The 24,615-nt window shown below is 35.3% G+C and overlaps 1 protein-coding gene across 2 annotated transcripts in view; it reads right to left on the reverse strand.

Moving 5' to 3' along the window:
* The window catches only part of EFTUD1 (elongation factor Tu GTP binding domain containing 1), an 80,933-nt gene that overhangs the window by 10,014 nt on the left and 46,304 nt on the right, over positions 1-24,615 (reverse strand). For both annotated transcript variants that reach the window (XM_009886110.1, XM_009886111.1), the window contains 4 exons: positions 19,969-20,100; positions 17,399-17,546; positions 10,018-11,021; positions 4,930-5,114 (listed from right to left, as the gene is read on the reverse strand). In XM_009886110.1, coding sequence (XP_009884412.1) covers positions 4,930-5,114; positions 10,018-11,021; positions 17,399-17,546; positions 19,969-20,100 — 1,469 coding nt within the window. The remainder of the gene's footprint in view (positions 1-4,929; positions 5,115-10,017; positions 11,022-17,398; positions 17,547-19,968; positions 20,101-24,615) is intronic.

A 24,615-nucleotide genomic window follows, 5' to 3' on the forward strand; every position in this document is an offset into this window, starting at 1 on the left:
AGAGAGAGAGAGAGAAAGAGAGAGAGAGAGAGAGAGAAAGAGAGATCAAAACATGGAAGTTATAAACCCAACAGAGAAGTTCATTTATTTCGCATCCATAGCCATCTCACAAAAGCTTTAAAAAAAATCAAAAAGTGTATCGGATTCATAACTTCTCATTTTCTTTCAGAGACAGGAGGTTTAAGGGGATATGGAATAACTTGTAGTCAAACTTTAGACATTTAATCTACATATGCATTAGGAGTGTAGATTCCCTACAAAGTAAAACGAGAATCCAAAAGTATTTTATAATTCCGAGATCCCATTCACAATACATAAAGGAAATGGCCAAGGCCTTAAAATGCCTGAGGTCAGATATGAGAACTCCTCTTCCAATAAATATTGTAATAATGTACATTTACATATTTAGTTGTAAAATAAACTCATACAAGTTTATTTTGGCTCAAGAGCATCATCCTTGTTTGTGCCTCAACCAGTGACAGCTGAGCTTTAGCCTTGACCTCAGCCAGTAGCTACAAACAGGAATTCAGGAATTGGAAAGAAAAAAAGACGACGTGTGGCTCTACTATTACATTTTTCCTATTACTTAAGAAACATGTATTGAGAAGGAAAATTAAAGCCACACCACTACCACTTTTATTTACTATTTTAATTAGCTTCAGATGTCCTGACCAATACAATGAGCTTATCATATTTGAAAGGTTCCACGTTACTCCTAGACTTCATTTACATGTCTAAACTGTTATTAGCACAATGATGTACGTAAAGTTATAGTTCAAACCTAGTATAGATTCACAGATCCTTAGAGTCTCTCATTACCTTAGTCTGCTTCCTGTTTAATGCAGGCCTAACAATCTCATCCAGCCACTTCAATATTAAGCCCTCATCTTCCGAGTTGTAAAATGACTTACAATTCAGAAGGAATGACTTAAAATTCAGAATATAAAACTTCCAGATTCAGAATGCCTCATATTGTTATCACTTATTACAGGCAGTTGTTCTCTTACCTTTCTCCAGAGCCCTAAAGCACATTCTAGACACTATTCTTAGAAAGGATACTGAAAAAGAATTCAGATTAAACAGTGTTTACAATTCACCCATGCCCCACCCAAGAATAAAAGTCTGTTTAATAGCCAATCATGATGCAATTCGAAAGATACAAGTTAACAGGAATACTGTACATTTCACAACTTTACAAGTAGATGTGTTTGACAATTTCTGCACTTGCTGAGAATTAAATCAGCATCTGAATAGAGCCAAACGCATTATTTTTTTACTATCACACAGATTTCCCAGATGGGATTAGAGCTCCATTATTCTAAGCATTGTGCAATCACAAATATCTTCTTGTTCAAAGAACCTTATGATGAAGATCAAATGACATGACTGAGTGTAAGATGTAACTGCAAAGAATCAAGAGAGAACAAAGGAAGCAGGTTTAGGAAAAATGTACACTAATTGAAGGTGTATTATTGATTCAGTGATACAAAAATACAGGGAGTTGATAATTATCCCCAAGTTATAGATTTTAAACTAAGAATTCAGAAGAAAGTCTATATTGAAATCTAAGAAAATATGGCCAAGTAAACTCAATGCACTTAACATTTGCCTAGGGATATCATAAAGAAGATGAAATCAGGTCTGGGACCAAACTAAAAGCTCCCACTAATGGTTATTTGGTGTCATCTTCTACAGGCAGGAATAAATTGTATAAGCATGACAGAAGAAACAAATGAAAAAGGAGTATCTGACAAGATAGTCCTCAATACACACATTGCTCCATTCCCTGGGGCTGAAGTAATCTGAACTATACAAAGTACACTCATTAACTGGAGAAAAAAATGGTAATTTCATTTCCACAGAGACAAAAATAGGTCCATTTAAATGCTGGCTCTATCATCGACCTTCCTGTGTTTATAGTCTACAAATCATATTAATGAAATGTAAGAATAAAAAAAAATTAATTCAAACCTCAGTTCTTTAAACTTACTTTATGCATGTGATTTCCATGAGATTAAGTGTTTAGAAGTTTAAAAATACCAAAAAGTGTCTAATTCAGTATCTGTATAATGAGGATAACAACATGTTAGAAGGAATCTGTGCAAAGAAATACACTTCCCAGGTACTCAGCTAGTGAGCCAAGCACACTGAGAAGACACCGCTAACAGAATTAATTCAGAATGTCATGGAAGGGTTTGGGTAGTATGCAATTAAAGCAGCAACCATATACTCAGTAACTTAGGAAATGCAAAACAAACCAAGTAGCTACCACGCTCCCTTTCCATCTTTAGCACTAAGGGAAAAATAGGATAAAATTACATAGACAGAGTTCACATCATATTGTCTTTAACAATGATACATTAAATAATTGGGATTCAAATAAAATGCTGGTGTTTATCATGTATGTACATATACCATCATAAATAATCAGTAATGTAGCACTGTCAAAGTCAAACCTAATATCTGATGAAACCCGATAGGGTGATAGGTTTATTTATTTATTTGGGGGTTTTGTGTTTAGCAGAAGACAGAGAGAAAAAGAAACAGAGAAAAGCTCTACAAATTTCTCATGTGATCTGAGACACAAAACCATTTTTCTGGATTCTCTGTCATACCACCACTGGAGATTCTGAAAATCGTATTTATTTAGCAATTCTGTTGATGATGTGAGAGTAGAATGCACTCTCTCTGCCATCACTGCACAGAGCCAACATTGCTAGTAGCTTAGAAAAAGGCTTATTTTGTCACAAAAATATGTGAGCATGACTTCCAATGTGACAAAAAAACAACCCTCCCCATCGACAAATTTGCCAGGTGGAAAGGTGAATGGCTTACACAATCATTTTTTATGCTACCACTACATTTTAACATACTAGATGTAATTATAGTCTCTCCTGAGGGTCTATTTTAGAAAATGTTGCCAGTTGTTCAAATCTCCCTCTCCTATGCATATCTATAATTACGTATGAACATTTTCTTATGTGAAATACATAACATCTGACATAGTAAACGTATATACCAAGGTTTGGGGATAGAAGGGAAGGTCAGAGAGGCAAGGGGTTTACTTTTTTGCTTAGTACTGGAGCACAGTAGCTACAAATCCTAAAGAAACTGGCACAAAACAGCGGGCTAGCTGGAAGTAACGTCCTTCTGACTGATATTCCTTTAGGGCACTGATATCAGAGGCCGTTCAGACAAAAGACCAGTTAAGCCACAAAACCTCACCAGCTGCACTTCAGATGAGAACATCCTAAACTGACAAAACTAATGTATGCAATACTGCCAACACTCACTGGTTTGAAGTACCTAATCTGTTACTGCCTTACACCGAGATCCCTATACTCAAAAAGTTGTTGCTTTAGCTACTTTTTTGTGCGTATACAATCTATGGGGGGTCGCTTTTTTTTTTCTTTTTCATTCAGTTTAGCTCTGTTTTTCCTTTCCGTGGTTCTCTGTGAAGTCAGATTAACTTACAAGAAGATTACATGAATCAGTATTAATAGTGAGGGAGGAGATAAGTCACTGGTCCACTGCATTTTCTGACACCAGAAAGGTACCATTGCCAAGGAAGACATAATGTACTTCTCCAAGCGTACTGTTTCAAGGATTCCCAACTCTTTTGACAGCAGAGGACTCGTCTAGTTTGCAGAGATCCTCCTTTTCCATTAGTATCCACATAAAATTCCTGAGGCAGTTACAACAATTACCAACAAAGAAATACTGCTAGTTAACAGCTACTACCTACCAGGGCAATTTAGCTACAGGAAATGAGGAAGAATCCACACCACGTGAAATATCAGCACATACTTTGAAGAGAAACGGTTGTAAACCGACCATATCTGGCAACTGCATGGAGCATTACCGACCTCAAAAATCTGTAGTTGTTTGTACTCAGAGACTTGACATTTGAGGTCACAAAATAAATCAGAAGATGATACAAAAACAAACAAAAAGAAGGCTTTGTAATCCATTTACAAAAGTTTCTATGATCCTAACACCAAATACAGGAACACCTGACTAAAAAAACCCAAAACAACAAACAGAAAAACCTAGACTTCTGTTATTTTAAAAATTTAATGTGAGAAGCTTATACCCACTGACTCTTGCCCTTGGACCCATTTTTAGCTCCTTCAGTGGAGTCTTCCAAGAAGTCCTACAATGCAAGTTTGTTTGTTTTGAACATGAAACTCTGATTTACAGCTTTTTATATTTCTCCTTGAAGATCATCGATCCACATCACAGGAACAAAATACAGTGCACTCTCAGTTGACGACGCTCCATATCAGCTTTCCCACTTGCATGTTTCCTTTACACCTTCACTTTCACCTCTTCATTTCTTTAAGTGACAAAGATGACCAAAGGGAATGATTTTGAGGACACCTCCACTTACTATCACCAGACTTCATTTTGAAAGAATGAAGTCTATTCCCTTTGCCTTTAAGTATGAAAATATGCATTGACTTGGAATATATAAGGACAAAAAAATACCTAGGTGTCTGCTAGCCCCTAAAAGGTTAGCTTTCATATGCATTAGATTTGTTGTTACATTTTCTATTAGCGGTAGGTTGGGTTTTTTAGTGTTTTTTTTTTTTTTCCCCGGACTCCCAAACAAGTTTACCAGACAACTCATTAAGGCATATAAAATTCAGGAAAACACATTCGTGAAGAATCAGTTTCATTTGTGAAGGACTGACTTTCTATTGAAATAACAAAGCAGCCCATCTAAACAAAATATAAATACATTTCTGAACAGCAGACCTATAAAAGCCAATAAGACTAATATAAAGCTACTTTTTTCCCCTCTTCATTTCAAAAAGGAATTAATCAAATCTCTTGACCAAAACTTAACCTTTTCCACTTATTATTCCAGTCTGCCACATCTACAGGAAATAGATCACCAAAACAGATGGAGTGAATAGATATTTTTACCTCCCAGTGGCTGAACACCAGCTGCGGACTGGCCAGGCCACTAGTTCTCTTCCTGATTTCATCAGCAAAACCAAAGCTTTCTGCTACTGGCAGGACTGCCTTAATAATAAACACATCCGTCCCCTCTTTCATCTCCTCTTGTAACACTCTGCCTTCTCTTTTGGACAAGACAGCATACACACGACCTGCAAAGACATAATTTTGATAAGCTTACCAATATATTTATATTCTGCATCACGAAGAGAAATACATAAATTTTTATTTGGGAAACTTCAGCAGTAAGTAAAACACATAATTTCTTTGGCTAAAATTCTTCCCTGTAAGTGGATCAACTAAGTGGACCCATTAAATTCAAACAAACAACATTTTCTGCCACTACAATGTGAAGAACCCTATGAGTAACAGTTAATAAATTAGTACTACTGTATGAATCGAAATGATGCTTGCACCAGGTGCATTTTATACAATCATACGGCTATTCTTTAAAAGGCAGTTTGCCAGATTACGTGCCTAACTTGCTTTATTTTTTTACAACCAAATATTTGAGAAACATTACTAAGAAATATTACTGTGTTTCAGGAATCATATCTTTAAAAGTTTGTTTGGATCACCATATCCCTATATGGTACCTGTCCCAGACACTGCAGGGCTGTTCTAATCACAGAAAACTTGTTTGTCTGAAATACTACATATTTATTATGTTTAATGTGTTCAAATATTTTTTTAATTAATTCAAGCTTAAGTTAGTCATGGATAATTTTTATTTTTCTTTCCCAAATTAATACTCAAACCATTAAAATACAGTGTATATATCATGAAAGTAGCTGTAAAAACACTTATGTTCAACTTTACAGTAGGCATTACGTTAATGTTTTAAAACGTTTTTGCAAACTCAGGGGCTAAGTATTCTACAGACAAAAACTAGGACATACGTTTGCGTTGATCAAGATAGTGAAAACAAGAAAACTTACACACTGAAAAAATGTTTTAGGAATGCCTTCATTTACAAATGTGAATAGTCAGTAAGTCTTAGATGTATAAATTAACTTTAAAAGTACCTTGTAGTGAAGAACAAGTTTACATCAATTTCTGAGTGGTTCAAATATTTTATATTATATTGCAGTGAATAAAAAAGAATGCGTACTGCTACCTTTTAAACATCTGGGCAAAACTGACTTACTGGAAATAATTAGAAATATACATTACTTCATAATGCATGCCACCTATTCTGACTTGACAAAAAGATATCATTAAAGATTATAGCCACATACATTGATTTGCATATATACTGTAAGCCTTTTGTGGGATACCAAAGGAAATGGTGGAGTGGGTTTATTTGCCTTTATTTTTTAAATACAGAATCTGGTCCTTGTTCAGGAAATTCAGCACATGCACACAGGTAGTACAGTTAAATCTTCCTGTCAGATGCAGGTAATGAAGCATCAGTTCAGCACCAATCATTTCAGAGTTTATAGTTCTCTAATAAAATGTGGGTTGAAGTGTTCTTTCTACCATCACCGACAATTTTATCTGCTCGTGCCCTTACCAGGACCTCCTCACTGTTCCTCTGACTGAACTTCACCTTGACTATGCACAATAATCTTCTTATTGCTCATGAGGAAATTGAGGAAATACTTCTATATTCTACATTTTAAAATCACAAAAAGATTAAGGCATTCTGAAGGTAAGGCATTGAGTTTGCCATGCATGTATAGCCTTTGTTAGCATAACTAAGCAATTTCAAGGCTATGGAAATTTCAGTGAGTCCAGAAAATTCTCAAGATACAAAAGGGTCATATCTCAGCACAGCTCACAATTTAGTAACTGCTTTAAAATGCAAGCTTAAACACACTCATCGCAAAAGAACATCATCACATCATGGTCACTGTACGTATGCTATATATGTGCAACACAGTATATATTAAAGCCATTTGTTAAAGCAAGTAAGTTCAAAACCACTCTATAGGTTATTAATGTTATAATTCAAAATATTTATTTTACTAATTGTTTTAACCAGGACTAGTTTGCACACATATTCATGAGATAACTAAGGTAACATTTTTCACAAAGCACTTTAGATGCACATATTTTATGGTCATAATTCACTGAGGATTATTCTCTGAAAACATAAAAGCCAGAAGACAATTTATAGCTTACTAAATGGTTCCTAGCTACATGTATTTCATCCAAGCAGTGTGGAGCATTGTCTCAGTTAATGCTATCACAAGTAGTTACAGAAGGTCTTTGGTTTCACCACTATGGGCAGACTGTAGTATACTGAAGATATACTGGTTCTACACTCTACACTAATTAGTTGAATGGATTTAGCAGCATCAATCACCAAGAAATACTATAAGATCTTCCTATTCAAAATAGTTAAAATGGTTAATTTGAAAATATGATACAACTTCAAAAACAGCTTCAATGTGCTGCAACATACAGAGTAAGTCTGTGCGTAACAGGCTCACTTTAAAGATGTATTAAGTCCAGATCCTTAAAATATTTAAGTCCTGTTCACCACTTTACTGAGGGTTACTTCAGTTCAGCAAGTGAAAATCCTAGCAATTTCAGTATTCCCTGCATACTAAAAAAATGAAACTTCATACTGGAAAGAAATACTGTGGAAGGACGAGAGGATCACCATTTGCGAGAGCCCAGGCGTCCCCATGAACGTCGCTAACAGAGAAGGAGGAGCTGCTCTTCTGTTTTGGATTCTGCACGTTTTCACTTACACAACCAAGCCAGAGACAATACTATGAATTGACGTGAATTGCCCCCTAAAACACTCTGATCTAAAATTTTAATAACTTTATTTTAAAAGAAATAAAGACATAAGAATTGCTATCAAAATCCAAACCCAAAAGCTACAACAGTCTGGTAAAGTCCTTTCCCAACTATGGTTCACCGGCATCAGTAAAACGAAAAGACAGTCTAGCTTTCAGTCTCCAGAAAACAAAAGAGAAAAGGGAAGAAGAGCTCAAAAAGTAGGAATATTAACACGCAAAAGCTAATAATAAGTAAACATGTGTTGCCAGTTAGGACCATTCTTCCACTTTTGGGAGTTTACATAGAACTTCCATAAAGCAGGAGTGTGTAAAAATGGATTTTTTTTTAGTGAACTAACCAAAGGAACGAGATGCTCAAAAGTGTAACCTACTGGGAAACATCAGGTATATGCAGGACCCAAGTCTAAACCCAAGACCCGTCACACTGGACATGTATAAGCTTGCAACACATTTCTGCGTTCCTCTCTCCTTGCACCTCTCCTCAGCTCCAATTGAGCTTATTTTCACGGTTAGAAATGTCTATGGAAAAAGCTTTATATACTGAGACAACTAACATAAAAGAACTAGCTTCCTCAGAAGCTGACATCTTAGAAACTACCAGATAATATGAAGATAAATTAAACTGAACTGGGTATATGGAAGACCAACTGAAAGAATTCAAGTTACAGAAGCCAGCTGTTTATGACATGTCAATTACCAAGTCTTAGTGGATGACATGCATACTTTTCACTTCCCCTAATGAAGATAAAATTTATTAGCTTAAAATTCCACAATAAAAATTAAACCCATGAATTTGTAATTAACTAAGTGCATGTCCATGGTTATTACCACACAATTCACATTCATTAGACTGGACTAATTTGCTTGCATGTCTGAGTCCTAAATTACACTTATTTTTTTATAATATATATATATATATGCACATTAAAAAGCCATGTTTCCATTTGGTTTTATGGCACAACTGACAAGCTGATGCATGTTAATTACATCACTACCAAAACAATCATGCTTTTTTAGTAGCGGGCGTTTTCAAAAACAGCAATTCATACAGTGTTTCTGTGGTTTGAAAATTGCTATCTTGCTTATAGTTTGACATAAGAGATTCAGAAGTATTGTGTTAATGTGCTCCAGAAACAGTAATGTGTAACACTACGAAGTGTAATTTTGACAGGCATTCTTACTTGTTGAAAAATAATTAAAGATAGTTTAAAAAGGCAGAAGTTCTATGTCATAGTAAGTTGTAGCTTAAGGTAATATGCTAATAAGCTTGCTGGAGGACACCTTTTACCAGGCCCACTAAAGAGTACCTCCAGAAAAGAACAGGATCATGCATCTGTACAAAACAATTGCTCAAAAGCATTTCTTTTCACTACATACAACTGTAGATTTTGCTCTTCGGACCAATTTGTTTGGTGTAACTGCTATCATTATGCTTGTGTGCACAACAGCGGAAATATTTACAATAAATAACCAAATCTTTAATTATTGTATGTGGGATATACTTTAATTTCTGTCATGAGTAGAAAAATAAATTTGCTGATAGCTTAAATGCAATGAAGTAATTTTTAAAGGTAATCTTGGTGCATTGGATCAGATTCAGCGTGCAAGCAGCTCCCACGGAAAACTCCAAGAACAAATGTTAGGGTAAGGTAAGAGGTGTTTAAAGTAGTCATAAAACAAGTTTAAGTAGGTATAAGTGGTAAGGTAATATAAATGACACAAATTTGGTATGCACTGGGTTTGCAAAGTGAGCAACTTGCATACTAGAAGGATACAGATGCTACTTAAAAAAAAAAAGTCTACCAACTGGACTGTAACAATAATTTAAGATTCTTTCTTCTTTTCTGATTTTACTTCTATATTGATTATTATATTAACTTAAAAAAAATCTTGAAATGACATTAACTAAGATTCTGCATTCATTTTACAAACAGGATAGGCTTCCTTATCTCTTCATGGAACTAATGCTTAATTATGAGGCACAATATTGGTATTCGTGTTTACTGAAGTTGCTATTACAAAAATGTCATAAAAAGGCAACATTTTGTATCTTGCACTTCCAAAAAAGTGTAGCACTGCTACTTATGCATATGTTTCAGATAAGCAAAAACAATGCTAAATTTTCATTTAGAACAGCATAAATACTACAGACATCAGGCTCATTGTACTAATCTACTGAAGAATTATAAAAAACTTCTGACAAAATTTTTAAGTTATACTTTCTGATTCTGTCTAATTTATAAAACCTCACCTTGGAACTCTGAAAGGAAATTCTTGACAAAGGTTTCTTTGTCTGTCTTACCTAAAACTTCTGCAGTAGCCATAATTTCACATGTGTACATTGCTGCCATAAGCCTCTGTGGTTTTGCTTGCAACGCATAACGACAAGCTTCCTTCATGGTGGCAATCAGTTGTCCAGAAAAGGGACCATAACAATCTGCAAGTAAAACTTCTCCCTTGTGTTTACTAATTTTCTCAGGTGATTTCGGATCACTTTGACTGCTGTCCTGGTGTTCATTTGCACTGCAAACTTCATCAGTGCAACTGCTTGTTAGAGTAGTATCTTCATTTTGTTTATGTTCTATGGCATCACATTCCCCTGAATCGTGACTACTGGTTGACAGCATCTCTCCAACTTTATTCATTTCCCATTTTTCCACTGTAAAACAAACACCCATGAGGGGTTCTTCACACATGGGTCCTGAAAGTGTAGCCAGCTGAAATCCACTTACTATGCTGTTGTCAAAGTCTCTATATCTACTTACTTCTTTCACAGCGTTCCCAAGGCACTGCCACACAGACCTTTTATAGCCCTCAAAATTATATAACAAAATATTAGGTCCACACTTCCTTGGTCCAAATGACCAGATCTGATCAACAGCATTTCTCCACTTTCTTCCCTGCAGATTTTGCTCCAACTTCTGTTTGAATTCCTTGATCCTATCAAGAGTCTTCTGATTTATCTCATGGGTTTTTTTATCTTCATTCAGAGATGTGTTGAGTTGCTCCATAGTTCTAATTAAGTCACTGTTTTCTTCAAGAAGTCGAGTTACCTCCTCAGGAAGCGGCATTGCTCTTACACTGAGAGTAGCTTGTTTATTTGGAGTAGATATTGTAACAAGCCCATCTGAATCAACTTGAATTCCTTCAGGAACTTTATTTTGGTCCTCTTTTGTTTGGTGTATAACAGCAACTTTCTGCTGTTTTCCTATTTCTTCATTCACCATATCAACTTTTGGAGGTCTTGTTATAGTCTCTCGGAATGGTATAATAGGTGCTGACACACTAATCTCTACCTTTGCAAACCTATAAAATAAAGTTTAAAAATTAGTTTAAAATTACAAAAATACTTTTAAACTTGGGAAGGGTGAAGGTAGGGCAATGGCTTTAACATGGAACAGATGTTCATGAATAAATCTGATTGCAAAACAGATTACTAGATAATGGACTTCAAACTCAAAGTCTTAAAAGCGTTACGTACTTCAAAAAAACAGCATTGCCTCTTATGTCTTTAGAAATATTTGGAAAGGAACTGAAGAAAATAAAAGAAAAAGCAATGTTGTGACTCTGTGTAAATCACCAATTCACCCACATATTGGAAACTACATGCTGCTGTTCTCTACCCTCAAATGAAATACAATAGAACAAGAAGAAAATGAGAATAAGGACAATCAACGGTATAAAAGTACAAGTAGCCTTCAGATGGTTCAAGGATACAATAGAGGTCGACAAAATCTTGAAGGGCATGGGGAAGGCTGATCAGGATCAACTGACAAATCAAACCACAACGGGCCTCGAACTGTCCCTGAACTGAAAACAATTAAGGCCCAGGAAAGCATTATGGTTACTCTGGTTTTACTCTTCCCTAGACATATGCTCAAGGCCACACTGCTGGAGATATGATACTGAGCAAGATGGATACCCTGTGTGAACCAGTATAGCAGTTCTTACGGTGAGATGCTCCAAAAAGAGCACTGGGTAAGCTGAACAGGCTTTTGCGAAGTGTGGAGCCGTGGTTCTATAATCTTGTTGGTTCATATCAAGTACTCTGCAGCTACAAGCGCTTGGAGAGCTGAAACTCCCGTTTTCTCCATACTCCTGGCACAGCAGCCTCAAATCTGTGCACAATCCTGTGCTGCCCAGGTGCACGAAACTAGCACTGCAGCACAGAAGCACAAGGAGGATTACTGTAGGGGAAAAGGCCCCTAGTGACTTCATATTGTGATTAGTCAGTGGAAACCTTAACCACTATTGTCCTTGCAAACCTAAAGGATCATTCATAATTTTGATCTCGTTAACAAATGTAAAAATACAAATGACTATTATGAAGGTAGAAGTCAATGACTGCCTACATTGGAATGCCTTTAAGTTGGCTTGAGGAAGGGAAAACTTTCAAGTGAAATAGCTACGCCTGAGTATCACCAGATAGAGATGCATTCGTTATAGAATTATGCCAGATAATTATTTCATGTATAGACCTGTAATTAGTAGCAGCCTTTTCTCTGCTACAAAGCAAAACGCAATCCCTCTCCCTCCCACATCCCAAGTAGCTTTATATTGAACAGTCGCTTCAATGAAAATTAAGTGGTAATTATTTTTTTTATAAAGTTACATTTGCGACTACAGCTTTATACAAAACTAAAACATAAACAGAAGAAACTACAGGAGATAATTAAAATAAATTGACCATTAACTACAGACAAAAATGAAACCATCAATTCTATACCAGAAAGCCCTATTATTTCAGGTCATTAAACACTTCTCAGTTTGTTAGAAGAGTTTATATTGGAAGATTCACAAAGAGAATAAAATTTCCTAACGGAAAAAAACAAACAAATTTTAAATGTTGTGGATGAATCTTATTTTTTGACTAATTAAAAAAAGGTAAATTCAATCTTTGCCTTTAAAGGACCACAGAAAGCACAAAGTAAAATGGGGTATGAGACAGTAGGTGAAGATTTTGGTCTTTTACCATGCTAAAAGAAAGGAAAAACTCTTACCAATGCAGTTCAGCCTGTTTAACTATAATTTATAATCTGCTTTGCAAGAGTACTAGCAATTTGCAAAGGAATTATTATGGGTCAAGAGTTGAAAGATACAACCCAAAAAGCTTTCTTTTAAAGTAAGTTAGGAAATACCCTACACAGTGACAAAAACCTGTGCTGGAAATAAAAATATATAGAAAAAACAGTACAGCAGACCACAATAAGACAGACGTTTCAACAATATTGTAGTATTGGCATTTATAACAGTGATAAAGTGTGATTATTGAGGAACCGACCTGATTTTCACAGCAATGCTATTAACCAGCAGCATTTTTTTTCAGATTAGTCTGTATTTATTAATCATTTGTCTTGAAGTCAGTACTCTGCAGGAGAACTCCACTTTAAAGGGTATTTCACAAGATGAGAAAATTTAATTACTGGTGATTAAAATGCTCCAAAAGTAAAAGCTTCACATCTTTGAGTATGCCAATGTGTTATTTTACCACCCAGCTAGGAAGTGCCAGATTTGTTAGCTCTTTCACATATTTAATAAACATCTCTATATTTATTCATAAAGGAATCTTATCTTCAAGTACAACTTCATGACTTCAAAATATACTGTATGGTATTTTATCTGTTTACTGTAATCACAGGAGCTGAAAATTGCTAATGGCACCATGGCAAAACAGTTTTTTTCACAACTTGGAAATGGAGGTTTATTAAGTGCATATAATCAGCATCTTGTTCAAATACATTCGAGATTTAACTAAGCTGAAGATACTGGAATGTTGAAAGCTTCCCATCAGATCTAGAAAATAGCCTGTATTTTTCACCTCATCTGAAGGGGAAAAACAATAGTGTCATAGCAAAAGCTCCCAGGAAACACCTTGTTTAGAAATGAAAGGTTCCTACCACTGGTAAAACAGTAACCCTGTGCCTTCAAAGGTTTTTCAACAGCCTTTTCTAGCTATTTAATCTATAAAAATTACACTCTGCTGATTATTATCTCACTGCTACAATTACAACCTGTGGTATAGCCAGCTAGCATCAGATCAATGAAGAATGGGTTTTGGTTTATTGTTTGGGTATGAAAATAATGTTTTTATGCCAACTGATTAGGCTCAGTTTTTAAAACACATGCAGAAAACAAGACCATAATTGGAATGACCTGCTTCTAAGGCCCAGATGTTATTTACCTTTATTTATACAAGATTCCTGCAATTAATGCTTATATAGAACTATTTTACTATACAAATAGAAAGTTTTCGGATAAGTCACTGATCCCTATAAAGGAGGTGCAGTTAGATTTTCATGCTGCTATAGTTTACATTCAAAATCAAAATTAACAAAAATCATGTTCCAGCATGCGTGACTTAAAGGATGCATTACTTACATGATTGCATGTACATCTGTGAGGCTTAGCCAATGCATTCAGGAACACTCACACTTCAGTTTTATCTCATTCTAACACTGAAATATTTTGCTGTAATCAGTTTTAGAATAGCCACTATTCTGCATCAAGCCTCAGTTCTAATTAGTAGTACCCACAGCTGAAAGCTTGTGGGTGAATAGCTATCTGCAATAAAACAAACAACTGCTGCCACCTGAAATCATAGGTAATTACATACAAGCAAACAGAGCTTAAAGTACTTCATCAGTTTCAATCTTCATAATTTCAGCCTTGAGAAACAACCACAGGTTCTGTCTATTTTACTGGAGGCTACATGGACCTAGGAGCTCTAAAGCAACTTACCTGAAATACTTCACAAGTCTGGGAACAGTGATGATTAACATTATCTCTGTGATGGGTAACCCTGGCATTTCAAAACCCCCTCTTATTAACCTTTGCTCTAAGCTTTCATATGAGGTACAATTCATTGCATCAAAAAGTGCTCCAAACCAGATTATTTAAGAAGCTATTAGTCTAAGTTCCAAGAAAAGTGCAACTTGAGGGGCAAAAACCGCCTCAAGCTAGGATTGGGTCTAGATCTTTCTTGTAAATAACCATGAATAAAAACTGCCAAGGGTTATGACATGGGAAATGGAAGCGAAGCACTCAGGCAACCAGCATTAAGTTAGCAGAAATAATTTTATCCTTTGGTCTGATAACCACTATTATAACAGTTTCATGATATAAAGCAGTGTTTTAAAGTCAGCTGAAACATTTTAGGCATGTCAAATTTGAGTGATGGCAAGAAAAAAGGAAGAATGATTTATTACATTTATGTGACAGACTCCAAGTTGAGAGTTGTGTATCCTTCTTAATCACCCATGAGGTCTGAGCAGGTTCATTAAATGACAAGAAAAGGACTAACCAAAATTTCCTAAGTTTTGGTAAATTTTGGCAGAGTGATAAAAGTTGCAGACAAAAGGCAAATGTAGTTGTAAACTTTACTTCCATGGACCTCCAAAACAGGAGATCTACCCTTTTGGCAGTTTTTCCATGCATTTGTATTATACTAAAAAAAACCAACCCCACCGCCCCCACCCCACCCCCACCATCTTCATTCTCTTTGTTTCTCATTCTGAACAGGGTAATTTATTCCCCAAACGCTTAGTATTTGCAATGCTCTTTGGACAGAAAGTTCTAAAAATTTCCATTGTAAAATGCAGAAAATAAAATGTTCAAAGTTAAAAAGCCCAATTTACTACTCTATTCAAAAAGAGCTAATTAGAAAGAAAAAATAAAAATAAATTTAGGGAAATTAAACAGAACATCCATAATTAATAATTTAGATAAACAAGGATGACTGATCTTTTATTTGTTTCCATGTCTCTTCAAATCTTTGACAACAAGTATCACTTGGACATAATTTTCTAAATACACACTGGGAAAGCTAAAATTAAATATCTAACTTTGGAAAAGTTTGATTAGAATATTGAAAAAGACAATTCTGTGTAGTTTCAACTCAGTAGAACCTCCTCAGTTTCTGTTATTACTCCAAAAATATCAAATCTTCAAAACCCAGTTGATACAATTATGACAGATGCTGAGATCAGAATCCTGCCCCCACTGCTTAAGTGTGACTTAAGCATTTTGAATAAACTTTCCCAATATTTTGGGGGGAAAACTTGTAGGTCACATTTTAAGGGTATTATACACTTTCTTGATCCCTAGGTCACAATTTCCTATTCCAAACAATGTGCCCTTAGAACAAGCTAAACATTTGTACGGAAGCATACATATAGCCAATATAACTAACATTTCAGACCACAACTTTTCCTTTTCACACTTTAATAGTTAACTAAAGTAAGTCTACCACCATAACTCACGAGGAATGGTGCAAGACAGGGATCCCATTCTTCACTTTTCCTTCCACAAACTGGGGAGAGAAGCAAGGGACAATTCTTGTCCCAGGAGCTAGTATGTAAGGGATGGCAGCTAAGATATGCTAAGTCCGCAGAGATGGCTAGAAGGAGCATGAGCTGGTGAACACACTTGCTCAAAACTCTTTCATGAGCTGGTACCCAAGTGAGAAAAAAAGGCATCATGAACCATATGTCAAGTCCAAGTGAGTCAATGGTGGGAGCGCTGCTAGTCTGTGCTCGCAGGTATTTCTTGTTTCTGCTACAAGCACAGTGTGTTTATGTGCTTTGGTAGTTTACAAAACTGACAATTTTTCTTGAGGAATACAAATAAGGGACACAAAACAGTCACCCTTGGCTGTTTATAGTTCTTTCAACAAAAGCCAAATTAGATGACAACTCAGAAAAAAAGCAAAATAATGTTTACAAAAGGTTAGGAATGTAAATATAGGGACTGCTACTAGTTGCTCACTATAATCCTATTTCCCCATCATATAGGCTTTTTTTTTTTTTTCATATTTTGACCAGTGCCCATAATAAAGGCATTTATACATCTTGCTATGCAAACTGCAGCTGAAGACAGATGCAACCAGTTTTGCTCTATTTAACATGATACATTCAAGCGATTTGTATCGATAAATAAGACTATGTTTTCAAAAGTGGTAAAAATGTGTTGCACTAAGTTGTTATGAGGATAATCATTAAGACATATGTCTGATTTTATAAGTGATCCAGTCTGACTTCCATAAGTGATTGGTGTCTGGTATTAACTCAAATGAATATGGTCACGTTAAGACAGACATTCAACCATCCATCATCAGGTTTGCTTTTTGGTTTAGGAAGAAAATGACAGTAAATGCATGTGGACAGAAGCATCAGAATTTTTGTAGTAAATGAAGTTATAGGAAAGGATGGTTTCAGACAACTGTTCTACTATGCATTTATGCTTGCAGAAAATACTGCTTATAAGTAAGAACCGATTAACATTAAAAACAACGTGAAGAACAAAGGAACAGGATAGAGTGTGCACACACAGTTTTAGCCTTGTTGCGTTCTAATTTTTGAGAGTTCATTTATCAGACACTATTCTCTTCACAGTTTTTATTTTGCACAAATGGTACAGTACATTCTTAATTGGACTCCTGGACCTATTGCAATTTATCATTTCTAGAAAGTGCCCAAAAGGCGTATAAAAGAGATGAGTTAGTGGCTTCTGCCCAACTTTAAGTAATTTTATAGCTACAAAAAGTACATTTATGATCCAATGCTAGAAACTGTTGGTGGGTGAAGCTTCTATTTTACCAGAACATAAATCAAAGATATGCATCTGACAAAGAAATACAACAGACACCTACTGAACTAAAAATATTTCTTCCTCCTTGCCCCTCTAACCTTTCTTTCAGGTCATCCAAGCAACGCTGAAGATGAACTTCTCCTGCTGTCACTAGCACATGCTCTCCTGTCTCCTGGATTAAAACTTGGACACATGGATCAGCTTGGTTTAAAAGCTTCATTCCTCTGACCAGCTGAGGCATATCACCTGGCAAAATAAAGTATTATTATCAAAGTAATACTGAAGAAGCAACACTTGAAGTAGGATATACTTAAAAGGAAAAATGGTAACACTCGTTTTTATGGAAGTCTGAAGACAAATATGTATTGTAGGAACACTGAAAAACTTTCAGCTAAGTTCTGAAGTCTTTCTGTGGGCAAATTTCTGCTTATGAATCACAAAGAGTGGTATAGTTAAAGAGCAGCAACTGAAGACATAAACTATACTCATAATTTGTCACCAAGAATTTATACACTGATGATAAAATTCACATTACACAATTATAACCATGGTATACATTTGACTATGACTGTGTTATCTTGCTTCTTATATACAATTAACCACAGATACAGCTCATAAACTGCTCACAACCAATAAAAAATTTGAATGTTATCAATATGAAGTGATTAAAAATTTAAGAATCTCACTCCTCATTTTCACAAATTATCAAGAGATGTAACCTCTCTTATTTATTAAAACTATTTGAAGTAATCTTTCAGTAAATAATTGTATTTTCTTGCAATCTTTCATGGCTAAGTGTAGCAACCTGTAAATTACTAACGCTTAAAACGCTCCAAAGACATAAATAATAACATGTTAATTTTACTAAAATAAAAGCAAACATTATTCCACTTGGATTACTTAGAAGGCATAAGAGTGAATGAAGCACAGGAAGGATTTAAACTAGCTGTAAGCCACTGAAAAGCTTTAATGATATTACAACCTGAAATGGGAAAAATTGGGAATGTGAGAGCTTTTCAGTGAAACAAACCACAGCTGTCCCTAAAACGAAGGTGTTTAAAAAGAGTTGCCTTAAAGTTAATGGAGACTGAACAACCACAGCTGAGTCAAATTTGGCTAGATTACACCAAAGCTATGCATAAACACCTCGTGACAGCAGCCTTTCATAATTAATACAATTTAAAAAAAATTATTATGATTCCTTTTTCTTATTTTACATATGGGGTAAAGAATACCCACATATGCATTCTAGGAATGCATATTCATATACAGAAGGAAGAGTGACATTAAACTTGTCATTTACTTGGAGACAAAAGAAATATGATATTGTAAACTTGTAAGGGTATAATAGAAAAGTATCCTTGAAAAGCAGACATAAAAATAAACAAAGAGTGGAAAAAACACAGTGTTCATTCACATGGCCAACACAGTTGAACAAAGACTTTCAATATCGTCTTCTGCACTGAGAGGGGTGAATAGAATTTTTTTTTCTTCTTTTAGAGCTTAAGGTAACAATATATGAAGATTTTGACATGAATGTGAAGACACACAGTAATTTTGTAAAATATACATAGGGAAGTAACTTGTATTTATTTGACTCATTTTTCCAAATAAGCAAATGCAGTTTTGAGGTAGGTTTGCTGTGGAAAGCCAGGGCTCTCACACGAGACAATGCGCTAGGGCCACCTCAAGACTATATGCAACTCACTAGACAACTGACTGCTTTCAAGCTGAGCCCAGAATGATCAAATTTTGCCCATCTTCCTGTTATTGCAAGCAGCAGATGATTTTCAGGAAACTTTTGCAAGTGTAGCTACCTTTCAGGCTTCTGTCCCTAACAGATTTAATTCAAACCACAGATTCAGAAGTTACCAGGAAGGAGAAATTAAGCAATGGTGTAAGAATGATATAGCTTCATCTCCTTAAGGAAAAAAAAAATTACCCCAAAATCAGTCAGTAGTTATAGAATTACATTCCTTTAACATTTTCCACTTATTACTACACTCAGTAGAACCAGTCATTTCCAATACTTTCAAAACTGCTTTAACAAATGCAGGATGTACAATATATGATTATCTGCTATTCAGACACCTGGGACAAATAGCTCTTAAACTGTCCAATCACTTTCTAAAAACCATGTAATATTAGTGTTAGAGTATTTCGTAACTGAACAGAAAGCCAGTTATTTCAGTTGTACTAACACTACAATGACAAATGGAAATTAGGCTGAAATTCAAATACAGCCAGAGATATACTACTCACTGGTTGGGGGGAGAATAATCAGTATGGCAAATTTGTACCACGAGCTTAACGATGTAGCATAAAGGAATGTCAGCAGAAGTGAAAAACCTAAAGCAATACTTATCTTCAGAGTGAAGGAATACTGAACCTTGAGCATCATGTAGCGTCTTACTTGTGGAACAGCTAAGTCTGACCATAAAGGGCACAACTAGGTCTTCTGTATCTCCTCACCTATTGAGACATGAGCTAGCCAGCTAGAAGAATTCACAAGGACGACCAAGCATGGCCCTCTAGGTGATGTATTTATTTGTTTTATACTGGGTCAGTCTCTGATTCAGTGGATACATCATAAACAAGCCAAAGGTGGGAAGCTGCATTGCTACCACACGGAATTTGCATTACCTTCCCCATTCTGCTTCAAACTTACTTGGATGTTTTGGTTCAACAGCTACCCGCACAATTGGTGTAGCTTCAAAGTTGAGAGGTGTAAATGGTGGACAAGCTGGTGACGTTGACAGTGTTGCAGACTTCAGCACAAAATCTTGCAGGCCTCCTATTCCTAATAGAAATTGGGGAAAAAAAAGCAAAACAACAAAAAAATCACCCACTGTCATATTAAATGAGACTAAAGACATGATCATCAAGCTAAAAAAAGCTGAAATTATTCCAGTTACAAATATAAAATTAAAAAATTCCTCACTGTTCATGTAAAGTATCTGTTAAAATATTTGTGCATAATCCAGGTACTCAAGTCTCTGGTGTGACATTTGATATTTAGTCTCATGGTTCCCATTGCATTCCCTCTGTATTTTAAAAAGGCATGTTTATGACTCTGAAGAACAGAAAGGACATGAGGACTTTTTTCCCTTCTAATATGTCCAATCCTTTGTACAGCTCAGACTTATTTTTGGTGGTTTAAATTTAGAAAAATTTAGATTGCAAGAGCCCTCCAGAGGTCATCTGGTCCAACCTCCAGCTCAAAGCTGGGCTAACTTCAAAGTTAGATCAAGTTGCTCAGGGCCTTGCCCAGTCAAGTTTTAAAACCTTTAACGACAGAAACTCCATAGCCTCTGTTGGCAAGCTCCTCTAGTGCTTAATTACTCTTATTGTGAAAAGTGTTCTATTTTTTCTTCCCACCCCCCCATGCCTATTTGGGATTCCCCTTTTCTGTAACTTGAATCTTGTAAAATTTAACTTATCATATAGCAAGCTATTAATTCTAATCCTAATATATTTTATAATGCTGGCAAGTTGGAGAAAACCGAGCTTAAACTGTAGTGATAAAAAAAAAATATGGAAAAAAATATTAGCTATAAATCTGCAAAATAGCTGCTGTAAATGCATACAGAGTCTTGGCTCACTGGCTGGCACATTTAAGACAATTTGAAATTATTGCTTTTAAATTCCTAACCAACAGGACATCATTCATAATTTAGTTAGAGCTATAAAAACACTATGCAAAGTAGTTGAGTAATAAAGACAACAAATAAAGCTGATACTGATATATACAGTCACTTTTCCTGATTCTCTCTCAATCATAAGCAATAAGCATTGCAGTACTTCTAACAGAGTATAAATTAAATGTACATGTAACTTATTACAAGAAAACTAAAATCTTTAGGTCATCATCTATACCTGCTTAAAAATTAAATTTGCATTTGTAGATTGTTGTATATTTGTCCTCCTTCCTCCTCCTCTCCTACATGTCTGAGTAGTAATAAGCAGAGAATTTCTTAACCCCAGCTCCCTATTATCACCCTAATGCTTTTCCAGGTTCTTTTTTGGCTTAGTCGTCTCTATTTGAAGCCAGAAAAAAAGAGGGTGAGCTTCCACCCAATGAGATCATGGGGAGTTTAAATTCTGAAGAGCTAGTCTGCTGCAGAGTTATCATCTGCAGAATCAGGCTGTTTCTACAGCTCTGAAGGCTGAATGTCTGGCCAGCAGGATATGCCAAAACCCAAAACATCCCTATTTAAGAAAACCTGCCTCAAAATAACTGGAAGCAGAGCAACATTCAATGGCTTTAAATGCAGGATAGGAGATGCCTCAAAGAAAATAAATCTGTATAAACTCTGTGTTGCACCTGACCTATGACCAGCATGTATTTCCTCTTTTTCACTTATTCAACATGTGGTTTGAATGAAAAACAAATGCTGGATCATCATCACCACTAGGGACTGAGAAAAGGGATGGGTCCATTTTATTCTGATCTTCTCCAGCTGGTAAAAGGAAAATGATTTAGAGTGGGAGGTGAACAGCTTCTTTTCACAGTGTAATATGAACCAGAGAAATCAAGTTCAAAATCTTACTTCAGATAGACTCACTCTTACCTTGACACACATTACAGTATTCTTACTACCATAAAGAAAACTTAAAGTTTTGTCTGCTCTTTTGTTTCACAATTGAAGGTAGACGTACATGTATTATACTAGTGTCTGGCAACAATAATACACTAAAAATAAAAAAAACCCTGCCAGTTTTCATGAAACTCTGTTACGTTTATAACCTGAGCATTTTAACTGCTTAACTGTGTGAGTTAGCATAGAGCAATGTCCAGCCCTGATGAATCTATTTAATTTATAAATTCTTAGTAACGAATGTTGGCAAAAAAATCCATGAAGATTAAAGGTTCTTGGACACTTTTTAACATAACATGAGTAAGTAACTGCTTACTTATTTTCTGAATAATATTGGACAAAGAAGTAAGATAAGTAATTCCAAAGTACTGCATGACATGTCAATGGAAGAATTCGACTAATTATGCTGATACATCAATCTTGAACAATCTTATTGTTCATACCACTGAAATTTACACATACTACTTTAGATCACAGATCTCAGATGTATATTAATGTTAATTACTTGAATAGACTTAGAAAAGCCACTCCAAAATTAAGCTTATAAATACACCTCCCATTTTAAGATTTTTTGTTCTGTTCAGCCCTTGAAGAAAGACATCATTACAACACACAGATTTTGCTTCACATTTCTTTTTGTAGTACAATAATTTTCAAAAAGAAAGGAACCAAAAGGTAAGAAAAAACTACTTAAGCAAGGAACGTGAGACAAACGACTGCTGTTTTGTTTTAGGTTAGCTTAAAGACCAAAAAGCATTACAAGTATTTTTGAATAGTCATCTCTCAAAGAACAACCTAGTCTACAAAGTATGCGGTATGACACAGAAATAAGCATGCACGCCAGCAGGCAGTTTGTTGTACATTGCTTTTATTTATTTTTAAGAGAAGCTGGAGTTAAAAATGTCTATAGGAATTTTTAAATGTGAATTTTAACTTGATCAGGAAATTGTTTCTTTTTATAAACTCTGCCTGTAGTGTGTCACCTAATTTCTATACAAAAGAAAATGCCAAATTCTGCCTGTTCAGGGGACTGTGTAAACTTCAAAGACACGTCAGTTTATTAGAAACTCCACATTAGAAATATCCTATACTTTGTTATATACTGTGTGTTATGACTTCTAACATTATACTTGGTAGCAAAGCCTTTTATTCCCAGTTAGGAGTCAAATCACCTTTACAGATTTTATAATGTAAGGCAAAAAGCCATATCTACTAAACAGTTACTACTATAAGTATCTTTTTTTTCTTGTGCATATTCCTGTTGATATTAAGGGGATTACAGTGTAGAGAACTGCAAAGCAAGCTACCCATGCTGAAAAGTCAAGCCTACCAAGGACACCATATGAGATTTGATCCTAAGTATGAGACTAGACTATTTTTTCTTAAATTCGTCATCTAAATGCTTTGCTCCTACTGCAGAAGAGTATTTTTATTTGAAAAAGCATTCCTACATACTACTGGTCACTAAAGAAACACAGCACCTGAACTCAACTGGACTTGAATAATAACGGCCACTGAAAGATACCACTCTCTCGGGCTCTGCCTCGATGTGCCAAGGACTTCACTGAAAGAAAGCTAATTTTACAAAGCTTAACACTCACAGAAACATGCAGACAGACTAGCATTGGTTCTACGAACTTGATAACATCTTTAAAAGAAACAGGCAAGACTTCAAATATTACACAGAGATATAATTTTAAAAATTATTAATAGACAAGAAACTCATTAAAAGCCTGTGAAATAACACTAAGAAATGCCTTGTGAGTTTGGTTTTTTGTCATTTAAAAGTAGAACAAATTATGGTGTACATCAGGGAGAATCATTACACAACGGAAAAACGTTAGATTTACAAAGGTCCTTCTTTTGTTGAGTCTTTCCTATTACGTGCCCTAAAAGATAAGAATACTAAATCAAGTATATACCTACTTGTATCACCTGTGTCTTCGCCACATGATAGAAACTAAATAGTAAAAATAGATAAGAACATCAGGACTGAAATTTTCAAAAGGAGTAGGAGAGTTTAGACAAATCTCCGTTTACTTTTTGCTTCTGTGTCTTGCTGGTAACCACTACACCTTAGACACTAATTTTGTAGACTTTAAAGATGAAGTACGCTCTTCCAGCTGAATTCAGCTATAAAGATCTGAACACATAATAGATCAATTTCAAGATATATGTAATTAGTTTCCTTTGATGTAGAAAGATTTAGCATTTAATGTTCTTTCAAGATGCAAAAAATGAAGCAGACACCAACACCATGCATAACTTTTTCAATCAGATAAGGAAATAATTTAGTTTGCAGTGTGAAAATCAAACAAAGAAGAATGAAAGCTGTTTAAATTTTAACTTCTGCCACATTGTTACTAGCCTCAGCATATTAGTTCAGTGGATCTTTATCTTCTCTTACTGATGATATCACCACTTAAGAATCCTTGGCTGCTTTGGAACGGAGACATGTCAAGCTTTGGACTAACACCGTAAGGAACTAAGTAAAGCAAAATGCTAATGTTAATCTTCACGGCAAGGCTCTGTCTCCACTGAAATATATCATGTCTTATCAACATTGGTTGTTTAGAAAGATTAAGACTTTACAATATGCAAAGCCTCCTGGTTTAAAGGCTCCATGCACTGCACTATGTATCAGTAAGAAAGACCACGCAAGTTCATTAGCGATTCATGTAGAAGGAGGTGTGATGCAAACTTTCGTAAATCTACAC

The sequence above is a fragment of the Charadrius vociferus genome, unplaced genomic scaffold (genome assembly GCF_000708025.1).
Source record: "Charadrius vociferus isolate BGI_N301 unplaced genomic scaffold, ASM70802v2 scaffold365, whole genome shotgun sequence".
Lineage (NCBI taxonomy): Eukaryota > Metazoa > Chordata > Aves > Charadriiformes > Charadriidae > Charadrius > Charadrius vociferus.